The sequence below is a fragment of the Triturus cristatus genome, chromosome 6 (assembly GCF_964204655.1).
Source record: "Triturus cristatus chromosome 6, aTriCri1.1, whole genome shotgun sequence".
Classification (NCBI taxonomy): Eukaryota; Metazoa; Chordata; class Amphibia; order Caudata; family Salamandridae; genus Triturus; species Triturus cristatus.
The window spans coordinates 1,633,835,607-1,633,857,307 of NC_140589.1; the positions used below are offsets into that span (position 1 = coordinate 1,633,835,607).

The 21,701-nt window shown below is 45.3% G+C and overlaps 1 protein-coding gene across 1 annotated transcript in view; it reads left to right on the top strand.

Moving 5' to 3' along the window:
• Positions 1-21,701, top strand: part of LRPPRC (leucine rich pentatricopeptide repeat containing) — a 665,201-nt gene that overhangs the window by 587,356 nt on the left and 56,144 nt on the right. Inside the window, exons 31-32 of the mRNA XM_085612780.1 lie at positions 1,579-1,667; positions 2,885-3,089. Coding sequence (XP_085468906.1) covers positions 1,579-1,667; positions 2,885-3,089 — 294 coding nt within the window. The remainder of the gene's footprint in view (positions 1-1,578; positions 1,668-2,884; positions 3,090-21,701) is intronic.

Sequence of the window (21,701 nt, forward strand, 5' to 3'; positions counted from 1 at the left end):
GTATTTTTGTGCTTAAAGGTAAAGGCGCTTTGCGCATACAACACACATTCTTTCTAAGAATACAAGGCTGGGGTGGAATGCTAAGATGGAAACTTGGCATGAACTTCCAGATACCTTGTTCGAAAGGCTTGCAACATGCCCTAGGGAGGCAGGCTCTCTCTGTGTGTGTTAGATGGTTTAATGCTGCTTAGTGTATCCCTGGTACAGAGGTACATAGTCTTGAAAACTTTGTGCCCAGATCGGCCTCCTTGCGCTCGTTTTCTCGTTGCTTGCTGCAGCCTGGGCAGAGGTTGAGAATGAGTCCGGCTGTGCTGCAGGGAGCGGGGCTTTAGTTCCCTAGCAGTGGCTAACATCTATTTAATCACACTAAAGATTGGAAGATTGGGGAAAGTAAATCCCGGGTTCTGTGTAATTTACAGTCTCATGCATGAATCCTTGACTTATGGGCTTTGACAGATGGGACAAGGAAAAAATCAGAACTGAGCAATGGGTGCTTAGGCAGGGATTAAGAGGATTGCTTGGGAGGGTAAGAAAATCCTGAGTCGAGTGACAGTGTGCCGCCCGCCAGGCGGAAAGTGACTGAGGGGACGGTCATATTGTGTACTTTGTGGGGGATTTTCTTGGGATTGATGAGAATAATTTAGCAATGACCCTGCTTCCCTCCAAAGCCGCTCAGCTCATAAGTTAGAGTAGGTAGGCTGCTCAGTTGTTCGTCAGAGGATGGACGGCGCGCTTTAGCCCGATTGTTGATATAGCAAATGGCCCTGACCGGTTTCCTGCGCCGCCTGCGCAGATTGTGTAATCTAGAAATTACTTTGGGAAGTTATGGAGGGCCGTCGTGTGACGTGTCGAGTAGATGTGATTGTTTTGCTCTAATCACACCCTGCCTGCTTTTTGAGGTAAAACGCAAAGCCATTCAAATCAAAGTTTTCTTTGTTGTCCTGACGGCGCATTTCTATCTTTCGCAGCCTTGAGGCAGAATGCGTTAATGAGACAACGGAGGCGCGTGAAAAGCGCCTCTGGGAGCACGATATAGCTCTCCGTGACAGCCACGCGGAAGCGACTCCCCCGAATGATACGGGGTTGGTTGACAATATACTTCAGATTATAGTTAAAAATGCAGAGCGCTGAAAATAAGTATTTCATGTTTTTTCTTATGACTGAAAGAATAGTTTTCCGTTTTGTGACTGTGGTGAAGGTTGTTAAAAAAGAAGGGAAAAGTATCCCGCCCGGGATACAATGGGGACAATGCGGGGCACGCGGGTATTTTAGTCAACTAATATGTCAGCACTCAAGAATCTGAACCGATTGTTTAAAAAAAAAAAAAAAAAAAAACCCTTGTACTTTGTTTCCTTTGTTGCTGGCTTCCAACTTTGTCATCTGTCAGAATGCGCAGAAAAGATTATCCTTCTCTATCCATTGACAGGATAACACAAAAGCTGTCTCCAGGTCGATATTTTGCAGCAATATTTTTAACATACGAACAGTAGTTTTTATAATTTCACCTTGGCGCTCAACCGTTTATTATCGTATCAGAAGCATGTCAGTAATTCCTTTCTAAATGTCGGCTTCTCCTAGCGCCGGGACCCACATCAAGGGCTTCGCGCTGAACGATGCTGCCAACAGCCTCCTCATCATCACGCAAGTTAGGCGGGATTATTTGAAAGGTATGTCACGATGCTTGACCTTTACGTCACATTAATGCCTCTGCAGATTTTTCTTGTAACGCCCTTCGAATACTTGGATAAAGGAGTCCATTTAGCAAATTACCTGCTTATCAAGAGCCTTTTGTGGTGGCGGAGAGACGTAAATTACTGTACATGCATTTATAATACAGCTTGAATATGAATGTACTTGTCATTTGGCCACTTAGTCCAGTTTCCATTCCATTTAACACAAGATGGGTTTTCTTAAGATGAATCGCGGCTCTTCAGACATGCAAAATGTGTGCTCCAGCACGAGAGAAAGTACAGGCTTTCAAGTGCGTTAACATTCACAGCACAAGTCACTTGGCTTTGCAAATTAACATACTTTCCAGCGCCTGAAACAATCCCCCGTGCCTGCTCCTTCTGCGATGTGTTGCTCGTGCAAGATATCAACTGAGTTAAATTGAGTGTTAAATCCGCCTGATTGTGCACTAAATGATTATAATATTGATTTAGAGAAAACTTAATCTAATACCATTTTAATAGTTCGCCATACCAACAGTTAGAACATATAAATGTACATTCGTTTTTTCCCTACTGCATTTTTGAAAATGCGTAGTGGAAAAAAAAAAAGTATGATCATGTTAGGATTCGGTCCATTTCACTCAGTTGTGATGTCTCCAACACCTTATTTTAAGAAAGTTATCTTGTGTGGGAATCAGTTTTTTTCCCTTGGTAATTCACATATCGAACTTCAAAACACCTGTCATTTCACTTTGCATCTCCCATTTCCTCGCTAAATTGACACCTTGCTGCAGATCATGTTTGCAAGACTTCCAGTTTGTCTCCCATCTCAGCTGTGATCCATAACAGTGCTGCGTCTGCCAGGCGGACATTCAGGTTCAGCCAAGTATCCGCTCCTCTGACCCTGTGGACATGGAGGCTGTCAGCCCTCTGGGGAAAGGGGCTTCAGTGAGGAAGCGCCATCTTTGCACTGCACCCCTGTGTATGGAAACTCATAAATATTGCATTCATGGCAGCCTCCCTGGTTTAAGAGAGAGACTACAATGAGGAGCATGAATGGCTTTGTGTTGCAAGAGTGTAGTTCAAAAATAACAAAGCAAATGCTAATCACTTCTCTGTCAGTGCATTCTTCTTACTGAGCCCTGTGGGTCTGACCATATAATCATTTTTTGCTCTTTGTGTCTCTTCCCTCACCTTCTTTTCCTCTTGACTAGATGCTTTGTCTTCTCTGAGAACGATGCTTGAGAGTGACATGGTGCCTACTGCATTGGCTGTCACCCGCCTTGTGCAGGGCTTGGCAATGAAAGGTGACGTGGAGAGCATTCAAGCAGTGGAGCAAATGATGGCAGGCATTGGCAAGTCCATTCGGTTGTCGCAGATGCTTTTCATCAATAACAAAATGTTGGCACATGTCAAAAAGTAAGTGAGGAAGATATTAAATGGGAAGGAGGATGGGAGGGTGGCCAATACTGCTCTCAGAGTCATTAATTGCAAATAGGATGCTTCAAAGTCATGTTTTTGTTTGTTTTATATTTAACAACCTGCACCAAAATATTTCATAGAAAACAGAAGTCACTGTTTAGCGTCTTCTGTGTGAGATGATGCCTTATGAGCGTTTTGTTGTAAACACTTCAGATAATGTTGTAGCTTGTGATCACTGACTTTCAGGTTTGCTGCCAGTTACCATATCCTGAAACCCAAATGACTTTTTTTTGGCCAACTTAAAATGTATACTTCTCAGATGTATAATTTTCTTTTTTTATGTGGCCATCGCGTTTTTCATTATTTTTAATGTTCGATATCCTATGTTTGTTTTCCTATTCTCTCCCGTTAGGTGACTCTTCTTCAATTAGCATGACTGTTTTGCGGTCATAGTGTACTAGAATAAAAAAAAACCTCCACAATTGAGCTACAATCTGTATTTGACAAGCTTGATGTTCGTTTAGTCATGTTAATTTAGAAATTGTCAAGTATGATGTCCCCTACTCCTTTACGATTTCATCCATCCTAATTCTTTAACAGTTTTAACCTGAAGTGCAGGACGTTCTTCTAAAATTTGCAGCATATTAACGCATATACCCATATTACTATTTCCTCTTATCGAAATAGCAACATACAGTTTTCCTTATGGTGTTTCATTGATGGAGAGCATGGTTCAATTTGCAGTGTCTCTTCTAATCATCTGTGGGTCAGGAATACTGTTCCTACAGAAATTTAGGATTTGCATTGGGACTCTATTATAGGTTACATATTATTTTAGAAAAATCATGAGTGCCTCAGACTTTGACCCAAAGCATTTTAGCCCATGCACTGCATAGGCCTATCCAGATTGTTTTTTCTTCTAAAAGGATTTAAAGCTCATGTTGCGCCAGGAAGCAAGCACAGTGTGCAACGCTGATTATTCGTGACATGATCCTTATTTGAGAACCTTTTGATACTGGGTCTTTCAAAGGGCACCGGGGACATTCAGTGACCAGCTTGTTCATACCGAAGACTACAAAACTTGGAGGGCAAAATGCTGGGAGTTTCTTGATAAGGGACTGGGGACAAGGTATGTTCAGTTTTTTGAAAGCTGCCCAGGCAGATCTTCTCTTGACAGAAAGACAGAAAACCTAAATATTGAGGAGGTCAAATCTGCAGCAAGTCCAAATATATCCTAGACATTGAAGAGAACACTTCTTTTGATTTGCAAAGAACTGTCCCCATTGTCCATTTAAACCCCATAACCTATAGCAAATGACTTAATGAGTAAAAGTTGTGGTTTGTTCAAATACCCTTTCGCTTAGGGTTGATGTGAAGGCATACGATTAAGTTTGTCATGAGGCAAACATTAATAAGATGTCAGTGTTAATTTCTGGGAGTTAGTTGCAGCAGAAGTGCCATACATAGACTAATGAGAGAAAAGGCTATGAGAGAGCACTTGTTTTCCAGATTACTTCAAAAAAGGAACTTGAGGTAATCAACACTGATGCAGAGACCATAAATAAGAAACTTATACCACAACCTCAGATGAAAATCTCACAAAAGCAGAACTTCAGCAGCACCGACGCAGACATGAAAACTAGACTGAAAACAGGGGACAAATATGCATCAGGTTCAGACTGTGCCACTTGCTCCCCACTACAAAGTTGAAGAGGCACACTTGGTTTGAGGCTAAAGAAGCCGTTGCTCAAATATGAGAAACTGGTGAACTAACTAAGGAATTGGATTTCTTTAAATGTACTAAGGCTGCTGTGTCAGTTGAGCCTTCCATTTCTGAAAAACAAATTGATAGCGACTTCTAATCACAGATTCAGGTCAGAATACGGTTTATTCGATTTAAAAAATATTAAACCATAAAAACACAATACATATTAAAATACACTTACATTACATCAAGATAATTTTTAGTAAAACAGATTAAAAAGAGCTCAGCCAATTTAAGAAAGAAGATGACCATCCATTGTCGTCCGGTATCTAACCACCCCTTTCAGGTATTTGGCTATATGATCAGTCACGGTTCCATCATTCAGATATTGCAACTTTAAAAAGGCAGGTCGACATTGTCTCAGGCCATACAACTTTAAAATAGGTAAAATCCATTTTATCCTAAGCGTGGAATAGAATTTGCAGAAAAACATAACATGAATTGTCGACTGAGCAGAGATAGTGTTGCACGGACATAAACATACGGAGCGAGACCAGTCGTTAGTATTTGTAAAAGAGGCCCTGATGTGAAAAATTCCAAGGCGTAAGCGGGTCAGTAACAGCCTGTCATAGGCTCCTATGATATCTAGTAAGTATGGTTGCGTTCCTGATTGAGTCAGGAGTAGTTGGTGTGCTCTTACTGACGGGTTTCACAATATTAGTAACTAGATTAATAGACTCCAAATGATCTAGACATAATGATTTTAAATTGGTTCCTTGTGACATTATTCAAACTGTCAGGATTGTCAAAGTACTCGGGGTGTCCTAGGTCCTGTAGGAAATTTTTAACGTAGGTCAACCAAAGGATGTGATCTGCCCCATCAAGAGACAGGCAATTGTTGATCAAGTCCCTGTTCAAGCTAGTAGATATGCCGGTCCAAACCTTATGCCACAGCAGGATAGGCTGCATTTTAATCTGATCGGATAGATAGGACAGACCCTGCTCAGCGTGGCATATGAATGTGGCTGTGCTGTTTGGGACTGCTATGAGGGATCTATGAACCTATTTTCTACTAGCTGTAGGCACTCAATGTTAGCATAACCCCAGATGCCCGCCCCATACATAGCAATCGGTATACATTTAGTTTTGTAGATTGTTAGTAAATCAGCGATTGGGTGCTTTCCTAGCTTTCTAGCAAAGTGAATCAATGCACCAGTTGCTTTACAAAATAATAATTTTCTAGATTCTATAGCTTTCGCCCATAGGGCCCTTCTTTCAAATACAATGCCCAAGTATGAAAAGTGATTAGTGAGTTCGAGTTTCCTATTTTTAATGAAGAAATCTCGACACTTGATACTAGGCTTACAGCATTTAATTGTAAATGTTTTGTTAATGTTTACATGAAGGTCAAGATTTGACATGTAGGCAGAAAAGCTAGAGATGACTTTTTGTAGGTCAAGGGGGATACGAGCCAGTAAGACAGCATCGTCCGCATATAACAATTCTCCAATTGGTCGTCTATCAATACATGGTAGATCCTGACAGTCACTACTCAGTTTTACTCCTAGGCCGTTAATATAAAGGGTGAACAGGAGGGGTGCTAGCACGCACCCCTGCCGCACCCCCTTCTTTACAGGGAAGCTGTGGCTGAGTTCACCGCCTCTTCCATAGCGCGCCCTGGCATCTAGATAGGACTGTTTACATTTTTTTTAGGATAGGTGAATCAACCCCCATGGTCTCCAAAATACTCCATTGCTTCTGGTGGTTGACACAATCAAAGGCTGAACTCAAATCAACAAAACACAAAAATAGACTCCCCCTTTTGGCCTGTAGATATTTTCTCAGCAGGAGATTCAGGTTCAGTCTCTGTTCAACAGTGCCTAAACCTTGACGGAAACCATACTGTAACTCTGAGGTTATGCCCTTTTCCTTCACACAGAGCTGGAGGCGATGTAAGACAACACGCCCGGCCACCTTTGCAAAAGAGTTCAGTAGTGATATCTGTCTGTAAGAGGACGGGTCGTTGCGATTGCCTTTCTTATAGATAGGGACGAGTATGGACTCCGTCCAGGTGGCTGTGAATCCCAAGGTGCAGCAGGTCTTTAAGACCATTGCCAGCAGGGGTCCCTAGAGCGCTGGACTTGATTTAAATAGATCCCCTGGTATGCTGTCTGGGCCCGGAGCTTTACCACCAGTACTCGCATTTATGGCTAAAATCACCTGGGCATCAAAATCAATCTCAATCGGAATATATTTGAGGAGTTTACGCTTAAGACCTCTTCGTTTTGGGGATCCACCAGATTATTATAAAGACTGGAAAAGTGAGTCACCCATTTATCCTCCCCTATTGTTATTTCAATGCTGGGCGTATTTCCCGAGGCAATAAAGGGGGCATTCACGACCTTCCAAAAACCTTTCACGTCTTTCAGATCTGATGCTCGTTTTAGACTTAACCATAGTTCTAGCTTTATGGCCGACTTGCGTTCCTTAAGGGACATCTTGTACGTTAATCTAACCCTTTTTATTGCTCCTCGGTCTTTTATGGGCTTATGTAAGGCAGTTATCAGGGCTGCGTGAGCTTTTGAACATTTGGAGTCAAACCAGCCACTCTTCTTATTTGCCTGTTTTTTGCTTTTTACCCGTAATCCATTTTGTATAGACGGAGATATGTTTATGAAGGAGCTAAGAACGTCAGACTTGTTAGCAGTTTCGTTGAGGCAGACCATGAAATCGTCTTTACAGCTAATTAAAAGGTGCTTACATAGTTGCAATGTGTTGGAGCCTGCCCACTTGACTGTATAGCCATTGTGTCTATTAATAACGATATCTTCCGCCAGGTGGGTGGCCAATGTTTTACTAGTTAGCACCTTGGCAGGAAGATCTAGAAGAACACTAATAGGGTAATGGTCGCTAAAAGCAACGGGATGTATTTTAAAATAGTGTATTCTGTCAGCGTATCTATTTGATACTAGTATGTGGTCTAAGACTGAGGACAGACCACGGCCATTAAAAGTGCTACTAAAAGGAATTGGGGGTAGACATACATTAGCAAAGTCCAGATCCAGAATATATTATAACAAATTGAATTGGTCGCCAGGAGCAGAGTGTAAAAAATGGGACGAGTCATTATCATCATCTAATTCAATACCACAAACATCTCCTACGGTATCTGGGCAGGGTCCACAATTAAAGTCCCCTCCCCAAATTATGCAGTAGTCTTTGCCAGTGCTCTTTTGAATATTATCCAAGTCTCTCCGCAAATGCATTAGTTCGTTCAATATCCACAGCGGGTATATTATTGTAGAAATTTATTAGAACTAAATAATGAATATTGTCTATATTAATTTTAAGCACCTGATAATAGGACTCCACAAAGTCTATCTTGCATTCATTTAACCTATAGGAAATGTAGGTGCAAAGACCACCCTTATTCTTCCCCTGGCTCGAAGAAACTGCCGGGGTGAAGAATGTTTTATAACCATTAATATGTTGTATATTATCCGTCCAGGTTTCTTGAGTACATATAATATGGAATTTATGGATAAATTCCAGCCAGGCAGGGTTAGTCAATTTGGCTTTAAGGCTTGCCACATTCCAAAACAGAATTTCAATGTCAATAGTTCTAGGCACAGGCTGCGATGCACAATCGATAGGGGAGAGGATGGCATAGGGGCCATCATGGTGATGAACAAGGCTATTTGGTACGTCACTGTGGAAAGTATTTATGATAAATTGAGTTCTGAGTATTATAGTTATTGGGAATATCTCCTGCCTCAGTGTCGGCTTGCTCGACGTTCGCCACGGGGACTTTACAGGGCGAGGTTGTACCCCGTGAGTTACTTCCTGGGGTTTGGGATTGAGCCACATTACTACTACTATTTCTAAGTCAATCAATGTCCTCCAGGGAAGAAAGCATGAGTTGGGAATGGTTCATGGGGTAAGCCGGGGTCTGCTGTGATACATTAGAAATATGGTTTATAGAAGGGTAGAAATAACCCAAGGGCAGTACATTTATACCATGATTGGAACCGTGTTGGCGCAAAATCTCTTGTGTTAGATTTGGCGTTCTAAATGTAAGAACAATGCAGTCGCCAGGGAACCTTTTGTCTCTTTTCTCCACCCATCCCACTCTCCTTGCCATTTTGGACTCCCTAAATAGGACATCGGTTAGGCCGGATTTGAATCCGAGCCAATAGAGGGCCTTATTTCGTAAGGACTCCCAAGATTCAGTTGACTTTGAGGTGAGTTGTGGTACATTCACCAATATTATTGTGTATGGTGTGGCCTCTGGTGGTAAATTTAAGGTCACCTCCTCCCCGTTTACCTTGTCTCTTTCCCTTGGAATTGAACACAGGTTAGGCATCCTTAGAGAATCACTGGGCACTATTTGGGCTGGCGTTTTGTTGTGATTTAAATTAGGAGTGTTCTTAGAGCCAACACATGTCCCGGGGACAGATTGTAAGATATCTGCCAGGGGGGACTGAGCTGCCCTGCCATCATTCAGTGTGCTCACTGGGCGGTTATACAGTGTGTTGTTCGAGCCTACACCCTGTACTTTACTCAACAGGTCCTCAATGACCGATGTCATGGCCATCAATTTCTCGAGGGGAACCAGGGCTGACTTTTGATGATCAGAAACATTGCCGGACACCTGGCCCTCCCTCGACACCTGGGGGTTCACGGGGGTGGAAGACAACTCTAAACGTCCCAACAAGTTAGTCAATACGCCACCCAGATGCTCTAGGCGACCGTGCAATAGAGCAAAGTTTTTGTCTATGGATTCCTTAATCCCTTCAAGCACGATGTCCAAGGCGGTCACGTCGACAGCGACGGTGGCAGTTTTATCCTCCAGAGGGCAAGGCTGCATTAGCGAAGAAGTGTCCGTAGACTGTTTACCTGTGGGAGAGATAATCACCTCAGGATTGCACTGAGGGTTACGCTGAGGCCCTCTTTGTTGTTTTTGCTTCAGTGGGCCCGCACCCTTCTTGCGATTCACAGATGCCTTCGTCTTAGCCCTTGTGCCATCTGTGGGGAGGTGGGAAGTCCGGGTCCTAGAGGATATGCTGGGCCCGTTAATGGTATCCATATGTGGTGCTGTCAGTTCATCATGTGCGAGGGCCGGGGTATCCAGGGCGGCCAGTGCCGCCCCCGAAATGAGGGGAGATGAGCAAGTTTGATTTTGGGGAATACCACCCAAGTTGTGTGTTCCTAGTGAGGATCGCCTCGGCAGAACTGAGGGGCCAGAGACAGCCGCCTCTCTTTTAATTCAATTTCGTGACAGAGCAGTGATATTGCCCTAATTATGAAGGCATCCAAAGTCCCCTTGGCTCCCTTGCTCTTAATCACTGCAGGGCTGCTCATGGTTAGGTTGTCAATATAAGTCTCTCCGCCACGAAAATAAGTACAAATCACAGTACGCGCAAAACACGGAGGCAAAAAAAGGAAATCGAGAAACATTACAGTACTTGGGGATCAGAGAAGGATTGCGGGGGGCCTGTTGGTAGAGAGGGGACCCAGCCCAGCCGCCTCCGGGCTCCGACAGGCGTGGACGGCCCGGGCGCATCCCGCACTGCGAAAGGCCAGAGCAGCTCTTATCGCGCCTCCAGGCGCGGGCGGTAGCATCACGGCCGGCGCTGCAGCAGGGCAGCTGGGAGATGTAGTCTCCTAGTTGTTGTTCCTCTCACGGCGCAAAGATGTCAGGCAAGGTAGGTAGGTAATGCTGACGATGGCCGTTCCCCTCACGGCAGCGAAGTATGCATAGAACAGCGTCCCGCCATAGTCAAAATAATCTTCAGTGCGTAAACAGTTTTGTGAATAGTGCTCTGTATTCTTTAAAAATTGAAATAATATAAGTAAAACCCTTCAATTGGCCTGCTTCAAAAAGTTAAGATTTGTCTCTGTGCCTCTGGAGTTGTACTGAAGAAGTTGCCTGCGATTTTCAATCAACATTATTACACAACAGACACGATGTTAAATAGTGATGCTGTCAGTGGTTCTTGTGCATTTAGGGCTGCCATGGAAACAGGCAGCTAGTCAACACAATGAAGGCTCCAGAATTCCCTTCTATCACAAAGTGATCAAGTTGCCGTTGTACAATTGTTTCTGAAAAGTACATCTTTATATTTAGTATTCCATACCCTTTTTTACAGCTGTTCACATAATAATCTGCAGCTACCAAGCTAGCACTGTTTATTTTTCATAAAAACAGTGTGGACTGATCTCGGAGCCGATTAACATTGGAACGGGTGTCTACACGCCTATCTACAATCAACAGATCCTTAACATTAGACTATTCCCCAGACTTCAGACTGGATCCGGAAAGTCTTGAACAGTAACTCTACATGGTGGTAGGTGGCATTAATCAGCTCTGCGTCAGCGACATCCACTTCTGAAGTATATCTGCCACCCTGGGGATATCAATTCCTTTCTTTTCGTGCCAATAGCGCAGATCCGTAGTGCTATCTCGTTTTTATTTTTTTTATTTTACCACTTTTTCAAACTTTGAGGATTCTATGAGCTTTGCTCCCAGTGTGCTAGGGACATATCCCTAATCGACCCAACAGGTTTTAAGCATTATGTGGATTTGCACTGACAGATGTCTGTTTTTGATCCCCTCTTGGTCTGTCTGTGTTGTGTGGGGTCGGAAAATAACTCTAGTGCTTGCGGCGACCGTCGGTTGATGCACCCAAATGCGATCAGGAGGGAGCTATGTAGCTCCTAGATGGCTCTGCGTCAGTCCAGAGGATGATTTAAAGCCTGGTCACTGAGTGAGTCTTGCGATCAGTTGTCTTTAAAGTCCAATTCATCGTCATCGAATTCAGGCAAGTCAAAGAAGCACAAGAAGAAGTCCAAGCATATTTCACCTTCTCCCCCTCAATCTCGTGCTTTTGGACCCTGCTCCCCTCTCACGGAGCCATAGCTGAGTTTGCTTAGTGCCTCACCAACTTCCCCAGAGTGACAGGACCCCCGGTGCACTCTCGTGCCCTTTCGGGCCCCACGTAGCGTAGAGGTGCCCCAGCTGGGGTACTGCCTGCGAGCTTGCTCCCGATGCTAGCTGGGGTCTGCATCTACTGCTGGATCCGGACCACCTCTGGCGCCAAAGCATACATTGGAGCATATCTGCCTGACGCCACTCCTGATGTTACCAGCGCCAACCAATGATGCGGACCTCATTGTCCTGTCTGACATAGAGACTGCACTACCTCAGAGCCATTCAACATCAGCCAGGGCACCATCCAGACCTTTTCAACCGTCCAGCTCAACATGCTGCCCTTGTCCTTTGACAGGCCTAATGCGGATTTGGACTTTTGGGGCAAGGAGAGTGTGGGGTTGCAACAAAACTCGTACCAGTTCTTGGACCCAACTGATGAGATGACCCATCCCTACCTAGACAACTAGTACGAGGAACTGGGAGATGCCACTGGACTGGATGCATCTTCAGATGCTGACCTGGTCTCGCCTCTGGGACCTGCCACGGAGAAAGGCACATCCGTCGTTATTTTGGTGAGGAAGACCGTGGAGGTCCTTGACATGCCCCTTGGGTGTTCATGAAAGTGATGGGGATGGTTGAAGCACAACTGCAGAGGTCAGGGGTTTCAGTCTTTCCCTACCTCAACGACTGGCTGCTGAAGGCACGCTCACCTTAGGCAGTCATCACCCACCTCCAGACTACAGCAAACCCTCAGCATTCACTGAAGTTCACTATCAACATGCCGAAGTCATACTTGACCTCTTCTCAGACGCTTCCTTTCATCTGAGCTATTCTGGACACGGTGCAGTTCTGCGCATACCCTCCAGAGTGGAGAGTCCGGTACATTCAGGCCATGATCCTGATGTTTCAACCTCTGCCCTGGATTTGTGAGAGTGATTCTTATGCTGCTGGAACTGATGGCCTTCGGCATCCTGCTGGTGAAACACACCCAGTGGCAAATGTGGGCTCTGCAGTGGGACCGGAAGTCTCAGTGGGCAGTTTCCGGGAAATCTCTCTGACCTGGTTGAGATTTCGAAGCAGACTGCAAAAGATCTGCAGTGGTGGCTAACAAACTGCGGTTGGAATAGCAGCAGACCTTTCTCCCTCCACTACCGGAACTAGCAATGGTAACAGATGCATTGCTTCTGGTTTGGGCCGACCACCTGGGAGAGGTGGAGATCAGGGGACTCTGGTCCCAGGCAAAGTGCCAGCTCTTCATCAATCTTCTGGAGCTGAGGGCAATTTGCTTGGTATTGAAAGCCTTCCTCCCATCCAACAAAGGAAGGCTGGTTCAGGTGTCCACAGACAACACTACCACCATGTAGTATTGCAACAAACAGACAGGGTGGAATGGGGTAGTGGACTCTGTGCCAGGAGGCCCTGCACCTCTGGAACGGACAGGAGTGACATGACTTCTTTCCATGGTGGAGTTTCCATAGCAGTTCTTGCTTTGAGACACATTCCATTTAGACTGGAACCCCGGACTCCTGTACTCGTTTCTGCCAATACCACTCCTGCCCAGAGGCAAGGAGAGTTTGGTCGCAGCAGCAGGGAAGGGTCCTACACTTGAACCTATGCACATTCCACCTTCATGTCTGGAGATTTAGCGGTGACAATTTAATGCATTTTAACTGCCTCCCAAGATCTGTGATGTCATTCTGGCAGCAAGACCTTCCTTAACCCCTTCAGTGCCCATGACGAGCTGGACTCGTCATGGGCTGCGGTGGCGCTGTGCCCATGACGAGTCCAGCTCGTCATGAACTCCGCCCGCTAATAAAAAGCGCGGCACTGGGCGGGGAAAGGGGCGGGCATGCAAGGGGTTAATAAAGATAGTACACACCTTCCATTAGGGCAAATGTATGGCTTGGTGCTCTTCCCACCATGTTGACGCACTTTCTGCCCCCTTGTCTGAGTTTTTACTGTTTATACTGTCCTTAATCCGGGAAGGCCTTGCCCTCAGCACCGTTAAAGGTTACTTTTCATCTTTATTGGCTTTCTTGCCATTGCCAGACCAGCCCTCACTGTACATTTCACCAATTCTGACATGATTTATTAAGGTCTTGCAACATTTGTTCCCTCCTATCCCTTTCATCGTGCCACAATCAGACCTTGATTTGGTCTTAACGTTCTTCATGAGCTCGCCCTTTGAGCCCCTGCATAGTCGTCCGCTCAGATTTCTAACCCTCAGAGACTGCCTTCTTAGTGGTCATTACATTGACCAGTACCCTTCAAGCTCTTTCAGTCACTTACCCGTTCACCAGTTTTTACTCAGACAAACTGGTTCTTTGGATGGGTGCTTTATGGCAAAGTGACCTTTCATGTCAGCCAAAATATCACGCTGCCAACTTTGGTCGTTCCGTCTCATCCTTCTAAGACTCCAGCGCCTGGACCCAAATAGTTTTCTCTTAATACATCAATCGTGTGAAAGAACATCAGGTGGCCAATCAGCTCTTAATTGGGTTCTCTGGATTGAAAAAAGGCAAGGCGGTGCAGAAACAGACCGTCTATAGATGGATTGTACTCTGCATCAATATTTGGTTTGCATTAGCTAGTTCTACCAGGGCCAAAGCTGCTACTTTTGTGTTAAGTTGCGGGGTACCTGTCTAGGACATTTGACAGGCTGCTACATGGATGTCCTTCTGCACATTCCTGAAATGTTACTGCTTGGACAGTCTGGACGGGCACTTTTCCCGTTCGGTCCTCCAGGACTTCCTGGTTTGACCGTTAGCAGACTCACCTCGGGAGGCATTGCTTGGGTATCTATTTTAAAGTGAGGAATCTATGGCTAGAACTCTCTATCAGAAGAACAAGCTACTTAACTTAGTTAATGCTTTTTCTGGTAGTGACTCTATCTAACCAAGATTCCTCGCCTACCATCCCACCTACCCCATTCTTCAAAATTGACTTTTCAACCTAACATCCTGTTAGATTCTGCATACGGGTCAAACACTCAAGTTTAACGTGGCGCGGAAATAGTCACAAAAGAAACTGATGTTAGCATGCGGGGGTAGCTCCTATATAGGCACTGCGCACATCACTTCTGACATAACCAACACTGAACTGTTCGATGTCACCTACTGGAACGAAGAGGTTACTGCTCAATATTTTCTGGATCCAATTTGATGCCTGGGGAATATACCAAGGTATGGAATCTAGGGTTAGATAGTCTCAACTAGAAAAAACAGTACTGAAGGTAAGTAACTTGTTTATCAGGGCATGGCTATGGAAATGGCTGGACCCAGGCACATTCCTGTTATCCAATATTAGCAATGCAAAAAATAAATTGCGATCCCCAGGTAACCCAGATCTGCAGGTTGCATTATTATTGGCACTGTATTCCCCAACTGCATTGGATTCAAGAATTCAGTAAACACTGATGCACCACTTAACCCCCCCCCCCCCTCCCTCCAAACCCAAGGAACCCTCAAGATTACAATAGCTTGTAACTCATCTGGACCAAGTTGTAGGAAGTCTAGTAAACCCATGGTACCCACAGCCACCTCAAGAACTCTACTTAAAAAGGTACTCCCATCTGGGAATAGAACTCTAAAGCGAGATCAAGAAAATAGAATATAATTCAACACCATTAAGAAAGCCAACCTTTTGTTGACACATAACAAAAGGACTCCCGATGGCAACCACTGACCAAAGCCAAAAGTGAAATTACACTTTCAAGAAACCTCAGAAAGTGGTTTTTAAATGGAATGATGGTTCAACACATTAGCAACTTTGTTAGGGGAACAGTCCAAGACTCAACGGGTATAAAAAAAATGAAACAACTCTACCTGTAACTGTCTTGAGCGTCTGCATGTTCCCTAAGGCCTTTGGAATGGCAAAGTATAAAGGCCCATGATCAGGATGACAGAAGCCAAGTATGTGCTATGCAGGTTTTCGAGGCAACAGGAGCATGGAACCTGACCGGCTCCAGAAAAATAATGGACAGCCAACACTGATACTATATAAGCCCAACAATCTTGCAGGACATAATGTAAAAAAATAATTGACCATCAGTCCTGAGCACCTAACCCCTTTGGGAATCATTACTAAACCGCCCTAACACTGCTGGCTTGGTTCCATGACACTATCTAGGATTGGGGAAACGGTTGTAAATAGTGTTATGAAACTTAGCCAGTAAAAAAAACAAAAACTGTTTCTGTCCTGATTCAAAACACCAGAAGAATTCTCAAAAAATTTGCAAGAATACAATACTTTAACTAAAGCTGATCCCTGGAAAGGCAGGCAGATGTTCAGATGGCCTCCAAATCTTGATAACAATAGACTGCTGCAGAAGATTGTAAACTCTGAGATGCAAGTTGTCACCCTCAGTCTAAAAGAGGGTTTTGCAATAAAAATCATCATCTTCTGTGACTCTATTTTCTTACTCTAACCTCTACCACCTATTAACTTCTTGGCTCAGTGATTTATCCATTTGTCTCTCTAACTCTTTCTATATATATGCTCTTGTATTACTCTCTTCCAGTATTCCCTCTCTAATTTAGACATTCATCGCCCTCGCAAGCATTGTTGTTGTTTTATACTGATCTGCTCTTATTTGCCGATTGTCCATCAATCTGATCGCAATCTTTTCTGCTGATATATTGATCTGCTCCATTTTGCCGATTGTTTATCTATTTGATATGCTCCATTTTGCCAATTATAATTCCTCATGTGTCTACCCTTTTCCTTGTCTATCCCCCTTATTTCTAACCCCCACTCTCCCAGTGCCCCCTTGGTTCCCAATCCTCCTCTCCTGCTCTACCACCCATTTCCTAAACTTCACTCTCTCCCTCTCACATTTACCCAACATGCTCCCTCACAGCCTTGACCGCCCCCCCAAACCCTACTCTCTCCAAACATGGCCCCAACTCATAGACCATTCTCTACCCCCCCCCCCCAATCTCTCCAAACATGCTAAGAGAAACTTCAAACATAAACTCCTTATCCGTAACCCTGAAACACTCATTGTTGATAACTACCTCAGCCTCACCTCCCCCATTATAACCAACTACATCTTTTACTCCAAACGTCCTTCCAAATGGAAAAGCTTCTTCCTGCAACACCTCCCAATCTCTAAATCAACTAAAATCCCTTATGGATTCAAAATATCCACCGCCCCCTCCCCAGACTTCCATGGTGATATCGATATCTCCATCTTCACAACAGGTAACATCCTCATACAAGCCACGGTATCCCACCTTTCCATCTTCAAACACCCCTTCAGCATTATGTCTCTCCTCCTTGACCACTCTACGCCTAACACCCCTTCTCCCCATCAGAATAACGCCCCTCCAACCTCTCCTTCACCCTTGCTCCACCTCCACTCTCAGCCATCCAGCTAACACCATCCTTCAATCATGGACTTCACCATCATTCTCCCTGGACCTCTCTACAGCAAACGACATCCCCCAACCACTGTTACCTATTTCTCATCCCCCTCTAATTTCCCTCTCTCCTCCTAACTTCCAGAACTCACACTCCTCGGACCCCTCCACTCAAAACGGTAGCCCCCAATCCCTGCCATCTAGTCATCACTACCCTCCCATGACCCCCACTCTTCCTGACCCCCAACCTCTCTCTGCCCCTCCCAAACACTCACGTACGCCACCGTCCTTTCCCTTCAATCCCCTAACTCAACTCCTTACCCCCTCCCCTTCCCCATACCGAATATCCTCTTCTCCTCCCCATCCCCCCAATCCTGCCCCATCAGGCCCTCCTAACTCCGCCTCCCAATCCTTTATCCAAACCCTCGATAAATTCACAACCCCGCCCGACCCCAATATATCCACTCTCCGCTCACTTTATGCCCTTTTATCCTCTCTCACCATATCTCCTGAAGTCCTTAACCTCTTGTCCAACCTACCCCAACCCCTCACACCTAACAGCCCTTCCACCCCTCTCTCCACACCCACTACCCTATCTCCCCCTCACACATCAGTCCACCATCCGCAACTAACCCAGACCATTCCCTACCCCCAGACCATTCCCTTGCCCACGCCCCTTCAGTATCTCCCTTTACCCTAATTGCCCCGAGCCTACTCAACATTGAACTTGACCTATCTAATTTGATTTCTGAACCCCTCTCACCTAACAGACCCGTCACACACCACTCCACTACCTTATCTCCCCCTCACACATCAGTCCACCCTCCGCAACTAACCCAGACCACGCCCCCTCTGTACCTCCCATCACCATAATGGCCCAGAGCCTACACAGCATTGAACTTGACCTTTCTAATTTGATTACTAAACTTTCTCAATTCAGAAAAGATTTGATCTTTCTCCGCTCCAGAACCCCCCCTCACCATAAAATCTCCTCCCACCCCCCTCCCCCCCATCTCCAAACTCCAAACACAGTCATAGGAGATCGACTCGTCTCCGCTGCCGTATACATAGACCTCACCGCTCCTCGAACACTCCCTCCCCGTCCGACCTCTCTGACCTATGCAACTCTTACCTTCCCAGTTTACCAACCGTCAATCCTCCACTCCTCTACTCCCACATCCCTGTTATCCTAGGGACTAATAGAATCCCCGCTTCCCCCAGACCACCGCCCCAACTCACATCGATCCACTCTTGCCCACCCCCATACGCAACCCCACACCACTTACATGTATACTTGTCAACTGTCGCTCCGCAGTCCAGCATGCCACGGAAATCTCAAACTATCCTGAGTTAATCCATTGACCTTGCATTCCTCACAGAAATCTGGCTCAATGACCACTTAACGAGCATACTAGACCTCCTCAATAATCTACTTGAGATCAATGAACTCAGACAACTATGCCTGTCCCCTACTCACACTAACGGAGCCATCCTTGACGCCATCCTTTCCATCGAAGATCTGGCCTCCGTGACTAATATCGTCCCCATCGACTGGTCTGACCATCACCTTATACTGTTCACCATTGCTACTACTGGAAATCTCCCCACCTCCAAAATCAACAGACCTAAGACATTGACCAGGAATCTAAAACATATCCTCCCTGGTGTTCTTGAGTCTAAACTCCAAGCTCAACCTCTTCTCATTCCCCCCTCACAAAATGCTAATGAGCTCACTGAACACGTTAACAATACTGTCACCGGTATCCTTGACCAATTGGCCCTGCCTAAACTCAAAAATCACATAAACACCCCCTCTAACTCTTGGTTTACTACCGAGCTTAATAACAAAAGACGGTCTCTCAGACTGTTGGAAAGAACCTGGAGACACCATCCCTCTCCCTCCCACCTTCCACTCGTCAGACGTGCTAAATCCACATACAAAAAACACATCTTCAAGGAAAAGGCATCCTTCTTCCGCACGCAACTTAATCGTGCCAAAAACAGACCTAGGGAACTCTTCAAAATCATTTGAAACCAAATTTCCCCCACACCTCCAAATCTGATCGCCTTCTCTGCCAGATGTGAAGAAATTTCCCACTTCTTCTCGGAAAAAATAGCTAAAATTGATCAATCCTTCCTTCCCACACAGCCCCCCTCCAACTCCCAATGCAAACCTGTCTTCACCGCTAATTCCTACGCCGCATCCCCGCCAACTGTTGACCCCTTCTCTCTTCCGCCCGCTACCCTGCCGGTCCCCAGCGACTCTCCTCACATACCTACTTCGCTACCCCCCAACCACTCCTCACACCCATCCCCTACCACATCTCCGGAATCCAACTCCCCTTACTCACAATTAAAGAATAATGCCTCATTGCTCAACTTCCTCCCCATGACTGAGCTAGAAGTCCTTAAAATAATTGGTCATCTTAAACCGTCGTCCCACACAAAAGACCCCTTAGCCTCGAACCTTGTCCCTGCCCTTAAGCACATCATTACCCCATACAGGACCACAATCATCAACACCTCTCTCTCCACTGGCTGTGTCCCCACCTCAACTTGGACAAATCTGTCCATAATCAAGAACCCCAATGACCTAAATAATCTCTGCTCCATCACTAACCTCCCACTTCTCTCAAAAGTCCTTGAAAAATGTCTCCTACTAGAACTAGACAAACACATCAAAAACTTCAACCTACTCGACCCCTTTCAATCAGGCTTCAGGAAAGGCTGCAGCACCGAAACTGCAATGCTCAATGTTATCGATGACATCCACCACTCACTTGAAAATGGAGAGACTTGCCTTCTTACCCTCCTTGAGCTCTCCGCAGCGTTCGATACAGTCAACCATGCAGCCCTCCTTAACATGCTTAGGACCCGCTTCGGCCTTAATGGTACTGCCTACAAATGGTTCATCTCCTACCTACAACACCGAACTCAGCAAATCAAAATTCAAAACTGTCTTTCTAACCCCACTCCTGTCTCCCTTGGAGTCCCCCAAGGATCTATTCTCTCTCCCTCCCTATTTAACCTCTTCATGGAACCCCTCACCCTCATTCTTAAACAAGCAGGCATCAACTACCACCTCTACGCCGATGACAACCAAATCTATTATAAGATTAAAACTCACGATGACATCCTACACCTGAACAACACCCTCACCAAGATCCAAACCTGGTTCCATTCCAATCATCTCAAACTTAACCCTAATAAAACCGCAATCATTCTCTTCTCCCCTAAAAATAACCCTCTTCCCGTTCAATCCTGGATCTCTGACCTTAACGCACTCAACTGCTCACTCACCTTGTCCAACTTCGTCAAATCTCTTGGTATTTCTATCGACAACACCCTAACCCTCAACGTCCAGATCAAAAACTCAGCTAAAGGAGCCCTCTTCACTCTCGGTCACCTCAAGAAAATCAAACCCTTTATACCTACCGATGATTTTAAACTTGTTGTTCAGTCACTTGTTCTTTAACGTATTGATTATGGTAACGCCATCCTCAACGGAATCCCAAAGGTCCACCTTGCTCCAATCAAAGCTGTGCTCAACCTTGCATCCAGGCTCATCACAGAGTGCAAACGTTTCGATCATATATCCCCAGCTCTCAAATCGGCTCCCTATTGAAGGCAGATCTGCCTATAAAACTGCCTGCATTATTCATAAATCCCTCCACCAAAACACTTCGCAGTACCTCTCCAAGAAACTCCTCATTGCAGGCACCACACGAACTCTGAGAAGCACCAACACCCTCCTCCTAATCCAACCACTATATAAAAAGAAATCCACACAATCGCGCTCCTTCCGTGGTAATGCCCCTATCATCTGGAATGCCCTCCCAATAAACCTGCGCTGTAACCCCTCCTATTCCAGCTTAAAAAAAGACCTAAAAATCCACCTCCTCAATTATTATTGGGGATCCTAACCTGTGACCTGCACTTGATCTCCAATCACCATGTTATATTTGGCCAGTAAAACCTGTCCATTTCCTTTACATCATCTACCTAATCACCTGAAATGTATAGCTTTTGCCCCTGTTTACCTATTTGATTCGTCTATCCCGCCTGTTGTCTTCATTATTCCTGATCTACTTGTATGCCATGTTGGCCCAATTATTATTGGGGGTCCTAACCTGTGACCTGCACTTGATCCCAATCACCATGTTATATTTGTCCAAATATTTGTCCATTTCCTTAACATCACTGTTAGACCTGGCATCATTGGCATGAGTCTCTCCTCCATTTTTTTCTGTTTGCCTCCTCTGTTTACGATGTTTTTGCTGGTTTATTGCTTTGGGCACTGTGCCACTGCTGATCAGTGCCACAGTGCAAGTGCTCCCTATGTTAAATTGTTACATTGATTGGTGTTACCATGATTGGCTTGGTTGACTTACTGTTCAGACCCTAGTCTAGTGCACTGCGTGTGCCAAGGGCGTGTAAGTTAACTGCTGCTGGTGGGCTTGCAGCACTGGTTGTGCCACCCACAGAAGCAGCGTGTAAAATGTGTCTCAGGCCTGCCACCGCGGCGCCTGCGTGCAGTCCCTGACTGCCATGTCGACTTGGTAAGGAAACCTACTTACCCGTCTCTAAACCTTCACTTTGCCACATTTCAGACA